This window comes from Eimeria necatrix, genomic scaffold (genome assembly GCF_000499385.1).
Source record: "Eimeria necatrix Houghton genomic scaffold, Enh_scaff35, whole genome shotgun sequence".
Lineage (NCBI taxonomy): Eukaryota > Apicomplexa > Conoidasida > Eucoccidiorida > Eimeriidae > Eimeria > Eimeria necatrix.
This window is the reverse complement of record NW_013655347.1, coordinates 1-17,500: the sequence shown is the minus strand read 5'-3', so window position 1 is coordinate 17,500 and position 17,500 is coordinate 1. Positions and strand designations below refer to the sequence as shown.

At 35.8% G+C, this 17,500-nt stretch overlaps 3 protein-coding genes across 3 annotated transcripts in view; 2 read left to right on the top strand and 1 right to left on the bottom strand.

Moving 5' to 3' along the window:
- ENH_00046830 (non-muscle myosin heavy chain, putative) overlaps positions 1-3,936 on the top strand; it is a gene marked incomplete at both ends in the record, with an annotated part of 4,999 nt that extends 1,063 nt beyond the window's left edge. Inside the window, 8 exons of the mRNA XM_013585521.1 lie at positions 207-282; positions 686-755; positions 1,164-1,266; positions 1,973-2,129; positions 2,361-2,476; positions 2,805-2,901; positions 3,237-3,560; positions 3,841-3,936. Coding sequence (XP_013440975.1) covers positions 207-282; positions 686-755; positions 1,164-1,266; positions 1,973-2,129; positions 2,361-2,476; positions 2,805-2,901; positions 3,237-3,560; positions 3,841-3,936 — 1,039 coding nt within the window. The remainder of the gene's footprint in view (positions 1-206; positions 283-685; positions 756-1,163; positions 1,267-1,972; positions 2,130-2,360; positions 2,477-2,804; positions 2,902-3,236; positions 3,561-3,840) is intronic.
- Positions 3,937-8,837: 4,901 nt separating this feature from the next.
- ENH_00046820 (hypothetical protein, conserved) lies at positions 8,838-14,132 on the top strand (the record flags this gene model as incomplete). The annotated part of the gene is made up of 9 exons (XM_013585520.1): positions 8,838-8,886; positions 9,510-9,622; positions 10,135-10,248; positions 10,931-11,020; positions 11,841-11,916; positions 12,208-12,280; positions 13,141-13,194; positions 13,661-13,779; positions 14,074-14,132. 9 exons carry the CDS (start codon positions 8,838-8,840, stop codon positions 14,130-14,132), a joined length of 747 nt encoding a protein of 248 aa, XP_013440974.1.
- Positions 14,133-15,094: 962 nt separating this feature from the next.
- ENH_00046810 (hypothetical protein, conserved) lies at positions 15,095-17,424 on the bottom strand (the record flags this gene model as incomplete). Its single annotated transcript, XM_013585519.1, has 4 exons — positions 15,095-15,199; positions 15,552-16,185; positions 16,476-16,551; positions 16,872-17,424. Coding segments are annotated over 4 exons (1,368 nt in total), but the record flags the coding sequence as incomplete, so codon positions are not given.
- Between the last annotated feature and the right edge of the window lie 76 nt (positions 17,425-17,500).

Sequence of the window (17,500 nt, the reverse complement as noted above, 5' to 3'; positions counted from 1 at the left end):
ATTTCATTCTTTTTTATTTTTATTTTTTTCTATTTATTTATTTATTTATTTAAAACTAATTAATTAATTAGTTAACTATTTATTTGTTTATTTATATATTTATTTGTTTATTTATAATTAACTATTTATTTATTTATTTATTTATTTATTTATAATTATTTATTTATTTATTTTGATTTTTTATTTTATTTAATTTTTTGCTGCAGAGAATTTCGGCGTTTGATGTTGGCCGTTTTGGCTGCAGTGAATTCAAATCCGATTTTCAACAATGTGGAAAAAGAAGTAAATTAAATATTTAATTATTTAATTTAATTATTTAATTTAATTATTTAATTCAATTATTTAATTTAATTATTTAATTTAATTATTTAATTTAATTATTTAATTTAATTATTTAATTTAATTTAGTTTAATTTAATTTGTTTGGCTGACTTGGTGAAGCAGCAGAAGTTTGTTCAGCAGCTTTTCATTCGCCAGGCAGCAAGCGCTGCAGCAAGAAAGCAGCAGCAGCAGCAGCAGCAGCAGCAGCTGCAGCAGCAGCAGCTGCAGCAGCAGCAGCAGCAGCAGCTGCAGCAGCAGCAGCTGCAGCAGCAGCAGCAGCAGCAGCTGCAGCAGCAGCAGCAGCAGCAAGAGGCTGCACTTCTGCTGCTGTGCTGCGCGATTTTCATTTCCTTTTTTGCTGCAGCCTTTGGGGGGAGCTATAAACGAAGACACAGACAAAGCCATTAAGATTTTTAAGTTGAAAGAAACTGCAGGTTCGCCTTGCTGCTGCTGCTGCAGTTGCTGCTGCTGCTGCTGCAGTTGCTGCTGCTGCTGCTGCTGCTGCTGGCGCTGCTCGACTTCGTGCTTGTGCTGCATTCATATTTGCTGCCGCTGCTGCTGTTGCTTCTACTGCTGCTGCCGCTGCTCTTCTGTTGCTGCAAGTAGTGTTGCTGCTGTCTTCGTTGCTGCTGCAGCTGCTTTCTGCTGCAGCAGCAGCTGCTTTCTGCTGCTGCTGCTGCTGCTGCTGCTCTTCTGTTGCTGCAAGCAGTGTTGCTGCTGTCTTCGTTGCTGCTGCAGCTGCTCTCTGCTGCTGCTGCTGCTGCAGTGCCAGTTGCTGCTTGTGAACAATGAATTAAAAGAAATAAAATGATTTAATTTATTTTTAAATTGTTTTAATTCAGACGAAGAGGCGAAGCCGCTGGCCAGTTCTCTCTTGGGTGTTATGAATGCCTCGAAGAAGTTCATGTCAGTGCTGGCCAGCAGAATCCACACTTTGGAAAACAGGTGAAGCAGAAGTTCGAAAAGTTCATTTTCGCGAATTATTTGAATTTATTTGAATTTAAATGTTCAATTTAATTAATTATTTCAATTTAAATGCTTATTTGGATGCAAACGAGCCATCAAAAGCGAGCTTTCCACCTTCGTTCTTCTGGAATTGAATCATCTCGCGCAGAACCGGAACTTTGCATTTTCTGAGTTTTTGAAAGCGGAAAGTTCTTTTAAATGGATTTAAATGCATTTTAATTCATTTTGAAAAACATTTCAAACTTTTTTTCGAAGAAAAATCATTTTCTGAACTCTGAATTGAACTGGAAGGAAAGCAGAACGCGGCTGCTGCTCCCGGGCGCTGGGGTGTATGCGCAGCTTTCTTGCAAATTGCAGAACTGTTCCGAAACTTCAAGTGGCATTTTGCTTCAGATATATTTTTTGTTTCGATTTTTAATGTTTGCATTTAAAAATAAACACTTAAATGTAAATATTATATTTAAATATAATTATTTATTATTTCCTCGAAGTTTCTCGGGCTGGTGGCCACTTGGCCTGCGCAGCAGCAGCATGCAGTTTGAATGGAATTTGTTTCTTCTTTTGTTAGCCCCTCGAGTTTGTCTTTTTGTTTATTTCTGCATTTATTATTTAAATTTAAAACATTTAAATCAGAAATTGCATTAAATGGAAAGGATTTGAATTTCCAGTTTTGCTGCTGCTGCAGCGCAGCAGTCTGGCTGACCCACGGCGCGGAGATCCTGCCTTATTTGCTGCAGCTGCAGCAGACTTTTGCTGCGCTGCAGCAGCAGCAAAAAGAGGCGAAGGCAAAAGAAGAAGAAGTGAAGAAAAGAATTCGCGCCAAGGAGCAGCAGAAGCAGCAAGTCCGCCAGCTGTACATACACCTCAGCTCGCCTCTCGCCTCTTCCTTCTTCTTTTCTCTTCGCCATTTATTTTCTCTTTTCTTTTTTTTGCTTTACGCAGTTTATTTAGTCCAATCAAATCAACTTAAATTCAACTGAACTCAACTTATTTCAATTGAAATAAATGAAAAAGAATAAATTCAAAACAAATCCAAAAAGAATTATTTAAATTCTTTCCGAGATTTGCTGCAGGTGAAGTTTCGCCTCGAAAAAACAAAAGAAGATTTTCGTTTGGCCCGTTTGGACTTGACGAGAGAAGAACTCGAAAAGATTTCCAAAAGCGAAAGAATGCAAATCCTCGAAAACAAGTACGCAAGCAGCAGCAGCAGCAGCAGCAGCATTTGCAGCAGCAGCAGCAGTTGCAGCAGCAGCAGCAGTTGCAGCAGCCGCAGCAGTTGAAGCAGCCGCAGCAGCAGCTGCAGCAGCAGCAGCAGCAGCAGCAGCAGCAGCCCCGCGGGCGCAGCCATTGTCCGCCCCGTGTCTGCGTGGGACTGGGGCGTTTGAAGGGGCAGTTTGATTCTTTGTTTGAATTATAATTTATTTAATTTGTTGGAAATAATTTATTTAATTTGTTGGAAATAATTATTTAATTTGTTGGAAATAATTTAAAATAATTTAATTCTTTTTTTGCTTCAGGCAAGAAGCGCTGGACAGAGAGCTGCGGAGTTTGGCGGCTTTTTCTCCGCTGTTTATTGTCGAGCGGTCTGCCAAGTACATAACTTTGCAATACCGAGTGAGAAAAGTGGAAATTGGAAATTAAATTCAAAAATAACTTCAAAAAGAGTTCAAAAAGTTCAAAAGCATTTCAAAAAACTCCAAATTGTTTAAAGTGACTTCGAAGTGCTTTCCAGCGGCGGTCGCGCCGCGCGCTGAGGTGTACGTACACCTCAGCGCCCGCGGCGCGCGCGCGCGCCGCGCGAAGCGAATCCGAACAGTTTTTTGTGGAATTAATTCTCGAAAAGAGAAAAAGTGTTGTTGATTGGATTTAATTTTGCAAATGAAGTTAAATGAAGTCGAAAAGTTGCGCAATTGCGGCTTTTTTCGCGCGCTTTCCGCCGCTTTCCGCAGCCCGAGGGCTCCGCCGTCGACTACGAGATCTCCATTGAAGGCCTCGACTTTTCTTTCCAAAAAAACTTTAATTTCTTTTCTTCTTTTTTTTCCGTCAACTTCTCGCCGCCAAACCCGCGGGCGTCTTCGCTTCTGAAAGCCGCAATTGCAGACTTGCTGCAGCTCCTGCAGCAGCTCGCCCGGCCTCCGCTGCGCGCTCGCCCCGCAGCAGCAGCAGCAGCAGCACCAGCAGCAGCAGCAGCAGCAGCAGCAGCAGCAGCAGAAACAGCGAAGCATGCAGCGCCAGATGTTCTGCTGGAGTATCTCTCTGGGGTTCTCATAAAAGTGCGTTTGGATTTGTTGCAAAAGATTTATAATGGAGAAGTTTCAAAACTTTATTCTTTTTTTCAAATCAAATTATAATATTTATTTTCTTTTTTTTGTCTTCAAGCAATGGCCTGGCTGCTGCGCTGAACAGCAGCAGCAGCAGCAGTTGAGCAGCAGCTAATTGAAGTTAATTTCAACTCTAATTTATTTTCAATTTTGATTCACTTTTAATTTCATTTAATTTTATTTTTTTCATTTCTGCTGCTGCTGCTGCTGTTTATTTGTTTGCTGCTTGCAGACCCTCAGCTGCTGCTTCTCTACGCCCTCTCCGGCTCCCGGAGGTTCTGCTGCTGCTGCTGCTGCTGCTGCAGCAGCAGCAGCAGCAGCAAAATGAGCAGTCCGATTTAATTGAAAGAAGTGTTTTAAACATTAATTGCTGCTGTCTCCAGCACATCTCGAATTAATTGAGATGAAAAACTGAATTTTTCATTAATTGAATTTGTCCAAAAGGCCATCGGGAAAATCAGAAAAGTTTAAATTAAAAAACAAATAAATTAAAAAGAAGTCATTTGCCATTTTGCTGCTCCCAATTTTTATTTTTTTGAATTCAAAAAAAGACAAAAAATGCATTTGCTGCCAGCAACGAGACAGAGCGCTGCTGCTCCACGCTGCTGCAGCGCTGCAGCTGCTGCTGCTGTAGTGCTGCTGCTGTTGCTGCTGTAGTGCTGCTGCTGCTGCTGCTGTAGTGCTGCTGCTGCTGCTGCTGCTGTAGTGCTGCTGCTGCTGCTGCTGCAGTGCTGCAGCACTTAGTGGAAAAAGTGCAGCTGCAGTTTTAGGAAATTTGGATTTTTGGTGAAGTTAAATGGCTGAGGCAGCAGCTGCTTCTGATTTCGAAAGTAGAAGAGTGAATTTATTTACTTTTGAGAAGTTTTGAAATAAAATGAAAAACTATTTCGAAAATAAAAATAAAACGAAATGCCACTTTGAAAATGAAATGAAGTCTTCTTTTGAAACGCGAAGGCCGGCTGAGGCGCAGGGTTCGGGTGTACGTACACCTCAGAAACTCTTTTCTTTCGAAGTCAAAAGGGAATTAGTTTTAAAACATTTCTTTTTATTCTTTTTATTCTTTTTATTCTTTTATTCTTTTTATTCTTTTTAAATTCAAAATGAAACATCTTTTTGCAAAAGGACTTCTGCTGGCAGTTCTGCTGCCGCTCTTTTCCCCCGTTTTGGCCTTCATGTGCTCTCCGGAGGTAAAAGTTGAATTTGAATTTAAATTGAATTTAAATTGAATTTAAATTCAATTTAAATTCAATTCAAATTAAATTCAATTTAAATTCAATTCCGAATTCAAATTCAAATTCAAAGTTTAATTCAAATTCAACTTTAAATCCAACTTTAGATTCAACTTAAAATTCAAATTCAAGTTCGAATTTGAATTTAAAGTTGAATTTAAAGTTGAATTTAAAGTTGAATTTAAAGTTGAATTTAAAATTGGATTTACAATTGAATTTAAAATTGAAGTTAAATTTGAATTTGAATTTATTTGAACTTTTTGAATTGAATTCAAATTTCAGATTTGCCAAAGGTGCTGCAAAGCCACAGAGACCGGCAAGTCCATTTTTGGAAAGACTTTTTTATTTTATTTTTTATTTTTATTTTTTTATTTTTTATTTCTTTGGAGGCCTCAGGCTGCGAAGCTGGTGAATTAAAACAAATATAAATTAAATAATTAAAGATAAATCAATTAAAATAATAAAATAATTAATAAGAAATTAATTGAAAATAATAAATTATAAATGCACTGAACATATTAAATAATAAATACATTCAAAGTAATTATTGATAAATACGTTCAAAATATAAAAATAAATTAATTTAAAATAATTTAAAAGCTAAAAACAGTAAAGAACAAATAATAAACAACTAAAAGTAATAAATGAATGAAAACAAATAAATAAATAGTAAATAAATAATAAATAAATAATAAACAAATAATAAATAATAAACAAATAATAAATAAATGACAAATAAATAATAAATAAATAAAATAAAAACAGAAGAAAATATAAAAAATAAAAATTGAAATAAATGAAAAGTCGTTTTCAGCTTTCTTGCAGACAGAACAGGGCTTTCTCGTTTCAGGTAATTCCGAGTTGCTTTCTATTTCTCTTTTATTTCTTTTTTGTTTCTTTTATTTATTTTATTTCTGTTATTTCTTTATTTAGTTTATTATTTTATTTATTTTGTTCCTTTTTTGTTTATTTTATTTCGTTTATTTATTTTATTTATTTTATTTCTTTTATTTGATGTATTTCTTTATTGCCTTACTTCTGTATTTGGTTTTATTTGCCTATTTCTTTTATTTATTTATTTATTTATTTATTTATTTATTTATTTATTTATTTATTTATTTATTTACCTCTTTTATTTGTTTATTTGTTCCTTTTATTTATTATTTTACTTCTTCATTTCTTTTATTTCTCTTTATTTCTTTTTTGTTTCCTTATTGCTAACTATTCATTTCTTTATTCTGCTTCTTTCTTGTTTCTTGTTCCTTTTATTTCTTTTATTTATTTCAATTCTTTATTTCTTTCTTTTTATTTATTAATTTTATTTTTATTTATTTTTATTTATTTTTATTTATTTTAATTTATTTATTTTAATTTATTTTTATTTATTTTTAGATCATAGCTACTGCCTGGAGTGCAGCTGCGACAATCCCACTACAGGTGCGGCTGAAGCAACTGCTCTTTTGCTTCATCTTTATTTGCTGCTGCTGCTGCTGTGTTGCTGCTGCTGCTCCACTTATTTGCTGCTGCTGCTGCTGCTGCTGCACTTATTTGCTGCTGCTGCTGTTGCTGCTGCTGCAATTATTTGCTGCTGCAGCATCTGCTGCTGCGAGTTTCTTTTGCCGCTAATTTCCCATTTGTTTTTTCCTCTTTTCCTTTTCCCTTTGAACTGCTGCCTCCTCACCTGCTGCTGCTGCTGCTGCTGCTGCTGCTGCTGCTGCTGCTGCTTATTGCTGCTAAAGACTGTGCTGCTCTCAGGCTGCGGGTGGTGAGTTTTGCTGCTGCTGCTGCTGCTGCTGCTGCTGCAGCAAACGCCAACGGCCGCAGGCTGGCTTTCGGCGCTGGGCGGATTCAGTGCACTTCTTGTCAGTTTCTCCAGGCGATAACTCGTGGGGCTTTTTAGATTAAATAAATAAATAAATAAATAAATAAATAAATAATTTAATTTAATTTAATTTAATTAGTTTGATTTAATTGATTTAATTTAATTTAATTCAATTTAAATGATTTAATCAATTTAATTGATTTAATTAGTGTAGTTTAATTTAACTGATTTATTTAATTTGATTTAGTTGATTCAATTAGTTTAATTTAATTTAATTGATTCAATTTAATTCAATTTAATTAATTTAATTTAATTTAATTAATTTAATTTAATTAATTTAATTTGATTTAATTAATTTTTGTTTTATTTAATTTGCTGCAACTCAGAAAGGCTGAAGGGCGCTGAGGTGTCTGGCTGCGGCTCCGTCGCCCTCAACGGCGAAGTCCTTTACGGAGGCACTTTCGGTCAGTTCGATTTATTAATTAATTAATTAATTAATTAATTAATTAATTAATTAATTAACTAATTAATTAATTAATTAATTAATTTATTTATTTATTTATTTATTTAATTTATTTATTTATTTAATGGATTTAATTAATTAATTTGGTTTATTTGATGCATTTAGTCAATTGATTGGTGCATTGGTGGATTTGATTTGTTTAATTGCTTTAACTCTTTTAATTAATTCTTCAATTCCTTTATTTCATTTGACTTTTTATTTTTTCTTTTCGGCCTTTTTTAACTTCCGATTTGCTGCAGCTTTCGCCGGCGCTCGCTGAAGCAGCAGAAGCTGCTGCTGCTGCTGCTGCTGCTGCTGCTGCTGCTGCTGCTGCTGCGGCTGCTGCTGCTGCTGCGGACAGTACTTTATTGTTCGTTTTGTGGCTTTACTTCGACTGCGCAGTTAATTAAATGCAACTTTATTTGCGCATTCCCTCCACTGAGTCCCAGCGAGAAATAAATAAGTAAAAAATAAACAAATAATAAATAAATAATAAATAATTAAAAATAAATAATAAAAAAATAAATAATAATTAAATACTTTTCGCTAACTGGGCAGTGCGTTGAAGGCGCGCAAGCTCGCTTCCGGGGTGTACGTACACCTGAGGGGCTGCTGCGAGCCAGAAGGAGTTCGTTTGGAAGTGAAGTGAAGATCAAAAGAATAAAAGAAGTAAAAGAAGGCCAAAAGGGAATGCAGAAAAGATCCTAAATGTTTGAAAGTGAAGAAAAAAGAACTAAAAAGAAAAAGAATTAATTTGCGAAATAAATCCCTTTGTTGTTTGTGCAAATTTGAATTCCAAGTTTCAACTTCAGCTTTAATGGCTTTCGAGTTGATTCTTCAGAACTGTTCGAATGTGAAATAATAAAAAGAATTAAATTCGAAATAATGAAATGAATTAAATTCGAAATATTAAAAAGAATTAAATTGGAAATAATTAATAAAATGAATTCAATTGGAAACAATTAATAAAGTGAATTCAATTCGAAACAATTAATAAAATGAATTAAATTCGAAATAATAAATAAAATGAATTAAATTGGAAATAATGAAATGAATTCAAATTTGCGAATGGGCTTTGAAGTCTGCAAACGAAGGCGACGGGGTGTCTGTACAGCTGGCGGCTTCAGAGATCCGTCGAAGGCCAGAAGTGGAAAAGATGAAAATTGAAGGAAAGTGAAATGAAAATGAAATGAAAATGAAATGAAAATGAATTAAATTTGAATTGAAGTTGAATTAAAACTGAATTGAAGTGGAGTTACACTGAAATGAAGGAAAAGCGAATTAATTCGACACTGAATTGCTTTCGGCAGGAACTTGAAAGTTGAATTGGAATTCAAGTTTGAATTACTTCAGCGAATTGAATTTGACTATAATTTGAAATAAATTTGAAATAAATTTGAATTTAATTTCAAATTAAATTTAAATTAATTCAAATTAAATTCATTTCCACTCAAACGAAGCGCTTTCCACGAGTGACCCTGCTGCGGCTGGCGCACGCAGCAGCAGCAGCAGCATCGAACCATCTCGTGGCAGCAGCAGCAGCTGCTGCTGCTGCTGCTGCTGCTGCTGCTGCTGCTGCTGCTGCTGCTGCTGCTGCTGCTGCTTCTTAACTTGATAAAAGTTGAATCTTTCTTTTTTGTTGAAGTCGCGAACTGCCGCCGCGCCTCTCCGCCACGATGAACTCCGCCGCCGCAGATCTCGCGTGGCTGCCCGGCGACGCCGACGGTGAGCCTCCGCGTTTGTCTCAGTCGAATTTCGCGTTTGAAATTGAATTGAATTTCGAATTTAATTTAATTTAATTTAATTTAATTTAATTTAATTCAATTCAATTTAATTCAAATTAACTTCAAAGTCCTTTCCCGCGAGTTCGACTGCCGCCAGCTGCCCGCCAGCCCTGAGCAGACAGCGCCGCGAAGTGGACTTTCTTTGAATTAATTTCTCTTTTTGAAATTTAAAATCTTTTTCGAATTTCTTTTCAAATTCAAAACTCCTTTTCAGAAAAAAAATTCTTTTCCGCCGCCGCCAGCCGCTCTCCTCTCCGGCTGCGGCAAAGCGCTCGTTTGAAGGCCAATTAACTCTCCAATTGCAAATAAAAAAAGGAAATTAATTCCCCAATTGCAAATAAAAAAGGAAATTAACTCCCCAATTGCAAATAAAAAAGCAAATTAACTCCCCAATTGCAAATAAAAAAGCAAATTAATTCCTGAATTGCCAACAGAACTCCAGCCGCTCCAAAGGGCCTTTTAACTGCCCTTTTTGCCTCTCTTTTGCCTCCAACTGGAGCCTCAAAAGCTCCAAAACTCTTTTTTTTTCTTTTTTTTCTTTTTTTTCTTTTTTCTTTTTTGCAGAACAGTTGGCCCTCGGACTCCGCGTGGTTTCCAACGCCTACAAAAGCCGCGCCCAAACCGCCGACGCCGAAGCGCGCCAGCTGAAGGCGCAGCTCGCCGAACGCGGAGAACAGGTGGGACTTTTTGGGACTTTTGGGGACTTTTTGGGACTTTTTGGAGACTTTTTGGGGACTTTTTGGGACTTTTGAGGAGGAAAAAGGGAAATAAAACAATAAAGAGAGACCTGTGGTTCTTTAATGATGTTTTGTTGTTCATAAAAGTCCTTTTTGAGTTGTTTGGAGGAAAATAACTCAAAAAAAAGGACTCTGGAGCCTCAGATCTGAACTCTGAGGAGCTGCTCTTCGAGACTTGAAACTTCATTCTTCAAAACTCTCAATTTGCATGCAAAGTCTGGCATTTCATTCTCCAAAAGTCCTCAATTTGCATGCAAATTTCCTCATTTTATTCTTCAAAAGTCCTCAATTTGCATGCAATAATGGCATTTTATTCTTCAAAAGTCCTAAATTTGCATGCAATAATGGCTGTAAATGGCATTATTTGCATGCAATAGTGGCTGTAAAAGGCATTATTTGCATGCAAAAGAGTTTTAAAATTAATTATTTCTTTTTTCTTTTTTTCTTTTCAGGTTTCGAACTTGCAGAAGAAGTGCAGCGCGTTGGAAGTTCAGCTGATGGAACAAACGCAAAGAGGAAATCAACTCCTCGAAGAAAACAAACAACTCATCAACGCCACTCGCAAAGTCAGAATTAAACCCAAAAGAATTAAATTCTATTTAATTCTATTTTAATTCTATTTAATTCTATTTAAATTCAGTTTAAATTCTATTTAAATTCTACTAAATTCTATTTAAATTTTATTTAAATTCTATTTAAATTCTATTTAAATTCTATTTAAATTCTATTTATATTCTATTTAAATTCAATTTATATTCAATTTAATCAAATTTGGCACTCAAATTCAATTTAAATTCCATTTAAATTCAGTTTGATATTCATTTCAACTCCAATTTAATCAAATTTGGCACTTAAATTCAATTTAAATTCCATTTAAATTCAATTTAATTCATTTCAATTTCAATTTAATCAAATTCGGCACTTAATTTGAATTTAAATTCAATTTAAATTCAATTTAATTCATTTTAAATTCAGTTTAATTCATTTTAATTTCAGTTTAATTCAAAATGCAAAAAAGCTGCAAAAAGAGCCGCTTTAACGCCCAAGTGAAACTCCACTCATTTCCCTTTTCATTTCCATTTCCTTCCACTTTTGTTATTTGACTCCACTTCTTTCCCTAATTTAATTTAATTAATTTAATTTAATTTAATTTAATTTAATTAATTTAATTTACTTTAATTAATTTAATTTATTTAATCAATTTAATTAATTAAATTTATTTTTTTATTTTATTTATTTTCTTTTTAGCTGCAAAAAGACATCCAGCGTTTGGAGAATTTGAAGAAAGCCGTTTTGACTTCCATCCAAGAAGACCGCCCGGAGGCCGACGACAGCCCAGTGCGTTTTCAAATAATTTAATTTGCAAATTTAATTTAAATTTAATTTAATTAAAACTTAATTTTTTTATTTTAATTCTATTTCCGGATTAAGTTATTTGGAAATTTAATTAAGATTTAATTCTTTTTTTGAATTTGAATTCCTTTTCAAAGTCCAAAAGTATTAATTTGAATTCCAGTAGACCCCAAAAGAAATATAAAATGCAAATAAAATTATTAATTTGAATTCAAATTCCTTTTCAAAGTCCAAAATCATTTATTTGAATTTAAATTTCTTTTCGAAGTTCAAAATCATTTATTTGAATTTAAATTCCTTTTCAAAGTCTCATTTCCCTCGATAAGGAAGTCCGCATTTTCTGCAATTATTTATTTTTCTGTTTTTGCCTCCAGCCTTCTAAATAGTCCACTTTTCTGTTTTTAAATGCAATTCTTTCTTTCAAACACTTTTTAAATTCTTTTCTTTTCTCTTTTTAAGTTCAGTTTTCTTTCAAAAACTTTTATAAATTCTTTCTTTTCTCTTTTTAAATTCAATTCTTTCTTTCAAAGACTTTTATAAATTCTTTTCTGTTTTTAAATTCAATTTTCTTTCAAAAACTTTTTAAATTCCTTTCTTTTCTCTTTTTAAATTGAATTATTTCTTCAAAAACTTTTATAAATTCTTTTCTTTTCTGTTTTTAAATTCAATTCTTTCCTCAAAAACTTTTTAAATTCTTTTCTTTTTTTAAATTCAATTTTCTTTCAAAAACTTTTTAAGTTCTTTTTTTTTAAATTCAATTCTTTCTTCAAAAACTTTTTAAATTCTTTTTTTTTTCTTTTTTCAGTTTGGAAGTGCCGAAGCCGCTTTTCCGGCGACTGCGCGGCGGACAGTAGCGGGTCAGCCCAACTCGCCCTCCAGCCGTACGAACTCAGCGTCGTTGAAATAATTAATTTAATTAATTTAATTAAATCAATTAAATTAATTAAATTAATTACTTAAATTAATTAAATTAATTAACTAAATTAATTAATTAAATTAATTAAATCAATTAAATCAATTAAATCAATTAATTAAATCAATTTATCAATTAAATTGATTAAATCAATTAAATTAATTAAACTAATTAAATTAATTAAAATAATTAAAATAATTAAATTAATTAATTATTTATTTAAAAGTTTAATTCTTTTCTTTTTCCATTTCAACTCCAGAGATCAGTTCGATGGAAGACGCGGGCTTGAAGGGCGTCCGGCTGGACTTCCGCAGAACTGCGCAGGGGACAGTGTGAGAAAATGAAGTCCAACTTTAAGATTTAAAAAAAGAAAATTCTTTTTTAATTCCATTTTATTATTTATTTGGCATTTATTTACATTAAATTCTGTTTTTTAATTCCATTTTATTATTTATTTGGCATTTACATTGAATTATGTTTATTAATTCCATTTTATTAGTTGTTTGGCATTTATTTACATCAAATTGTTTTTTAATTCCATTTTATTATTTATTTGGCACTTACATGAAATTGTTTATTAATTCCATTTTATTGTTTATTTGTCACGTTTGTCATTTATTAATTCCACTTTATTATTTATTTGTCATTTATTTACATAAAATTGTTTATTAATTCCACTTTATTAATTATTTGTCATTTACATAAAATTGTTCATTAATTCCATTTTATTATTAATTTGCCATTTACATTAAATTGTTTATTAATTTCATTTTATTATTTATTTGTCATTTACAGAAAGTTGTTTATTAATTCCATTTTATAATTTACTTGTCATTTATTTACATAAAATTGTTTATTAATTCCATTTTATTATTTATTTGGCATTTATTTACATTAAATTGTTTATTAATTTCATTTTATTATTTATTTTGCATTTAAAGTTCAATGGGAAATAAAGACAACTTAAGTTGCTGTTCACCTCTTTGTTCGCCGTGGGCGTCTTCGTTTGAACTGGCGCATTAAATTCAATTCAAATGTTTTTACTTTCTTTAAAATTAAAATCAAAATCAAAATTAAATTAAAACTAAAATTAAAACTAAACTTAAAATAAATTAAAATTAAAATTAAAATAAATCAAAATTAAAATTAAAATTAAAATTAAATAAATTAAAAGCGCTTTCTTTCTTCGCAGCCTCACCACCCACGAAGACCCTTCGGCCAACGCCGACGGCCGCGCTTTCTTCCGGTGAGCAAAAAGTGGAAATTTAATTTAATTTAATTTAATTTAATTTATTTTAATTTAATTTAATTTATTTTAATTTAATTTAATTTATTTTAATTTAATTTAATTTAATTTAATTTAATTTGCAATTTATTTTGCGATTTAATTTGCAATTAATGGATTTAATGCATTTAATTTGATTTAATTTGCAATTTATGGATTTAATGCATTTAATTTGATTTAATTTGCAATTAATTCACTTATGGTTTTGATTTGCAATTAATTCACTTAATGGATTTAATTTGCAATTTAATTTGCAATTAATTCAAATTGCATGCATTAAACTCTTTTTAATTTGCAATTAATTCAAAACGCATGCATTAAACTGCAAACTTCCTCGAAACTGGGATCTAAATGGCCACAAAGTGCTAACGCCAGTTGCTGCTGCTGCTGCTGCTGCTGCTGCTGCTGCTGCTGCTGCTGCGCGCAGCGCCGCCCGGAGCCGCTTGTCTTTCGAAACCTTTAATGCCTTTTTGGCGAACATCAAAAGACTGAACAATCAGCAGCAAGACCGAGAAGAGACTCTGAGGACTGCCGAGCGGCTTTTCGGTGAGTCCGAGGTCCACTGGTCAGGTCCACTGGTCTCTTTGCTGCTGCTGCAGCGCAGCAGCAGCAGCAGCAAAGAGACCACTCCACTGGTCTCTTTGCTGCTGCAGCGCAGCAGCAGCAACGAGACCACTCCAGTGGTCTCTTTGCTGCTGCAGCGCAGCAGCGACAGCCGCCGCTGCAGCGGTGCAGCAAAGCAACTGTTTTGCTGCTGCAGCGGTGCAGCAAAGCCCCTGTTTTGCTGCTGCAGCGCTGCAGCAAAGCCCCTGTTTTGCTGCTGCTTGTCTGCGGTTGCAGGCGAAGCAAATGCAGATCTTTTCGAAGACTTCAAAACTTTGCTGACTCGCCACGCCTGAGTTATTGAAGACGAAGTTGAGAAATTAAATCCACTTTTAATTTGCTTCTCAATTTGAAGTTGCAAATGCAGCAAAACACGAGCTCCAGCAGCAGCAGCAGCAGCTGCTGCTGCTGCTGCTGCTGCTGCAGCAGCAGCAGCAGCTGCTTGCCGAGGCCCTCTGAAAGGAAATGTTGAAGTTGAAATTCAAATTCATTTTTGATTTTTTTGTAATTTGAATAATTGACTTCCCAGCGTTTGCAACTTCGCCTTTGCCAACTGAGCACTTGGCCATTTTATTTGCTTTTCGAAACAAAACAAAAAAAAGAATAAATAAAATAATCAAATAAAGGACAATAAAGCAAAACTAAATTTAAAAAGTAAATTAAAACAAAAGAAATTCAAAAAGTAAATTAAAACAAAAGAAATTAAAAAGGAAATTAAAACAAAAAGGAGTTCAAAGTCTCAGTTGAGCCCAACTGCAACTTGCAAGTGGAGAGCTAAAACAAACAAAATAACTAAATTGAATAAATTAATTTAATTAAATAAATTAATTTAATTTAATTTAATTTAATTAATTTAATTAATTAAATTAAATTAAATTAATTAAATTAATTAAATAAAGAAATTCCAATGCCGCTGTTGGCCTCACTGCCCTCTGGCGGCCGAAGAAGTTCAACTGCAGATTTTGTCAAGAGAAATACCAAAAGACCAAAACTGAATTATTTCTTTTAAAAATAAATAAAAGAATTAATTAATTAATTCACATTATTAAATTGTAAAATGAATTAATTCACATTATTAAATTGTAAAATGAATTAATTCACATTATTAAATTGTAAAATGAATTAATTCACATCATTTGAATTGTAAAATGAATCAATTCATCTAATTTGAATTGTAAATGAATCAATTCACTTTATTTAATTGCAAAATGGATTAATTCAGATAATTAAATTATAAAATAAATAATTCTTTTTTATTTCAAATTCGATTTGCAAAAGTCCCCAAGCTTTTGCTGGCCTTTCCCTTCAGAAGCTGCTTTTGCAGTTGGCGGGCCTTTCGCTTCGTCACGACGACACTGCCGCTCTGCTGCAAAAATAAAAATAAATTCAAAATTAAATTTAAATTAAAACTAATTAAATTAAAACTAATTCTAATTAAAACTAATTAAATTAAAACTAATTAAATTCAAAATGAAAGCAAATTAAATCCAAAATAAAAGCAAATTTAATTCACAATTAGAACAAATTATACCCAAAATTAAAACGAATTGAATCCAAAATAAAAGCAAATTAAACCCAAAATAAAAACAAATTAAACTCGAAATAAAAGCAAATTAAATCCAAAATAAGAAAGAACAAATTAAATCCAAAAAAAGCAAATTAAATTCGAAATTAAGTCCCGCTGCCAGCTGTCTGTACACCGCAGCAAACCCCACCTGCGGCCTGCCGGCGCTTCCAACGACTTGCAGCAAATTTTCGTCTTCTTCCAGTTCCCGAAGGACCTCCACGGGACTCATTTGCGTCTTCTTGCCCTTCCTGCTGCTGCTGCTAGCTGCTGCTGCTGCTGCTGCTGCTGCTGCTGCTGCGGGCGCCGCTGCTGCTGCTGCTGCTGCTGCTGCTGCTGCGGTGCTGCTGCTGCGGGGCGCCGCGAGCTTGTCCTCGAGGGACTGGGAAGCTGCTGCCAAGAACTGCTGCAGCGCCGCGGCTTCTGCTGCTGCTCCGAAGACAGCCCCCGAGGGCTCGCGGCAGCAGCAAAGCCGCCCCGCGGTGAAGTCCCGCAGCAGCAGTTTGGCCACGCGGTGGAGGTCCAGCTGCCCGCCTCTGCCGCCGGAGACGAAGTGCCGCTGCGCAGCCACGCAGGCCAGCAGCGCAGCAGCGTCCAGCCGCGCCCCCTGCTGCAGCGCCCCGCTGCTGCTGCTGCTGCTGCTGCTGCTGCTGCTGCTGCTGCTGCTGCTGTAGGGACTCAGCTTTTGCGCGGCGCGGTAGGCCGCCGGCGTGATCCCGTAGTGGCGGATGACGGAGTGGGGAATGGAGTCGCAAACGAGCTGCACGGAGCCCAAGTAGTCTCCGCTGGCAAACAAAACAAAAATAATTAAAAACAAAATTAAAAATAATAATAAAAACGCAAAAATAATCCCAAAATCCGAAAAATGCGAAAAATCTGCAAATTCAAAACAGCAGCCGATCACCCGCTCTGGGGTGTACGCACGTACACCCCAAAGTTGGGAAAGTTCATCTTTTGCAAATTCTCTCGAAATACGAAATAAAAAGCCATTTAAGCCATTTAATCTTCAAATTTTAAATAAAAACTATTTAAAACTATTTAATCTTCAAATTAAATAAAAAGAGATTCCATTTACCGCATTTCGTCAATGGAACTGACTCCGTTCAGCACCAGCGAGTGCTTCGACTTCACCACTTTTGGAAACACCAGACCTGACAGCAAACACAAACTCCAACACTGCAGCAAACTGCAGCAAACTGCAGCAAACTGCAGCAAACTGCAGCAAACTGCAGCAAGCTGCAGCAAGCTGCAGCAAGCTGCAGCAAGCTGCAGCAAGCTGCAGCAAGCTGCAGCAAGCTGCAGCAAAGTGCAGCAAAGTGCAGCAAAGTGCAGCAGGAAGAAGTGCAGTGCAGCGCAGCGCAGCAGAAGGGTCTCTGCGCGCAGAAGCCCCTTCCGTTGCTTTCGCCGCAGCCCCCGCAGCAGCAGCAGCACCTGCTGCTGCTGCTGCTGCTGCTGCTGCTGGGGGTCTCACCGGGGCAGTCGCAGAGCAAAATGCCCCTGCCTGGGAGCGGAATGGTTTGGACTCTGCGGGTTTTTCCGGGCTGCTGCGAGACAGCGACTTTTTTGGTCCCCAAAAGGGCATTAATGAGGGAGCTTTTGCCCACGTTGGGGAAGCCCACAGTGCCCACCACGAAGTCCGCTGGGGGCTCTGCAGCAGCAGCAGCAGCAGCAGCAGCAGCAGCAGCGGCGGCGCTGCGCTGCAGCAAGTGCGAAGTCCTCAACTCCGAAAGAACTGCCAGCAGCTCTTCGCAGTTCAGCACCGCCGCCGCCCGGCTGTCTGTACACCCCAGCCCTTCCCCCGCAGCGGCCCCGCCCTCCAAGTCTTCGCGCTTCAGCAACTCCTCCTGCTGCTGCTGCTGCTGCTCCTCCTCCTGCTGCTGCTGCTGCTGCTGCTGCTGCTGCTGCTGCAGCTCGCGGAGGGCGGAGAAGAAGACGGCGCGGACTCCGTTTCGGGCGAAGTGGTCGGCCCACATTTGCCGGAGAGCTTTGGGGAGAAGATCTGCCTTGTTCAGCACCAGCAGGACCTGCAGCAGCACGAAACTCCACAACAACACTGCAGCAGCAGCAGCAGCAGCAGCAGCAGCAGCAGCAGCAGCACGT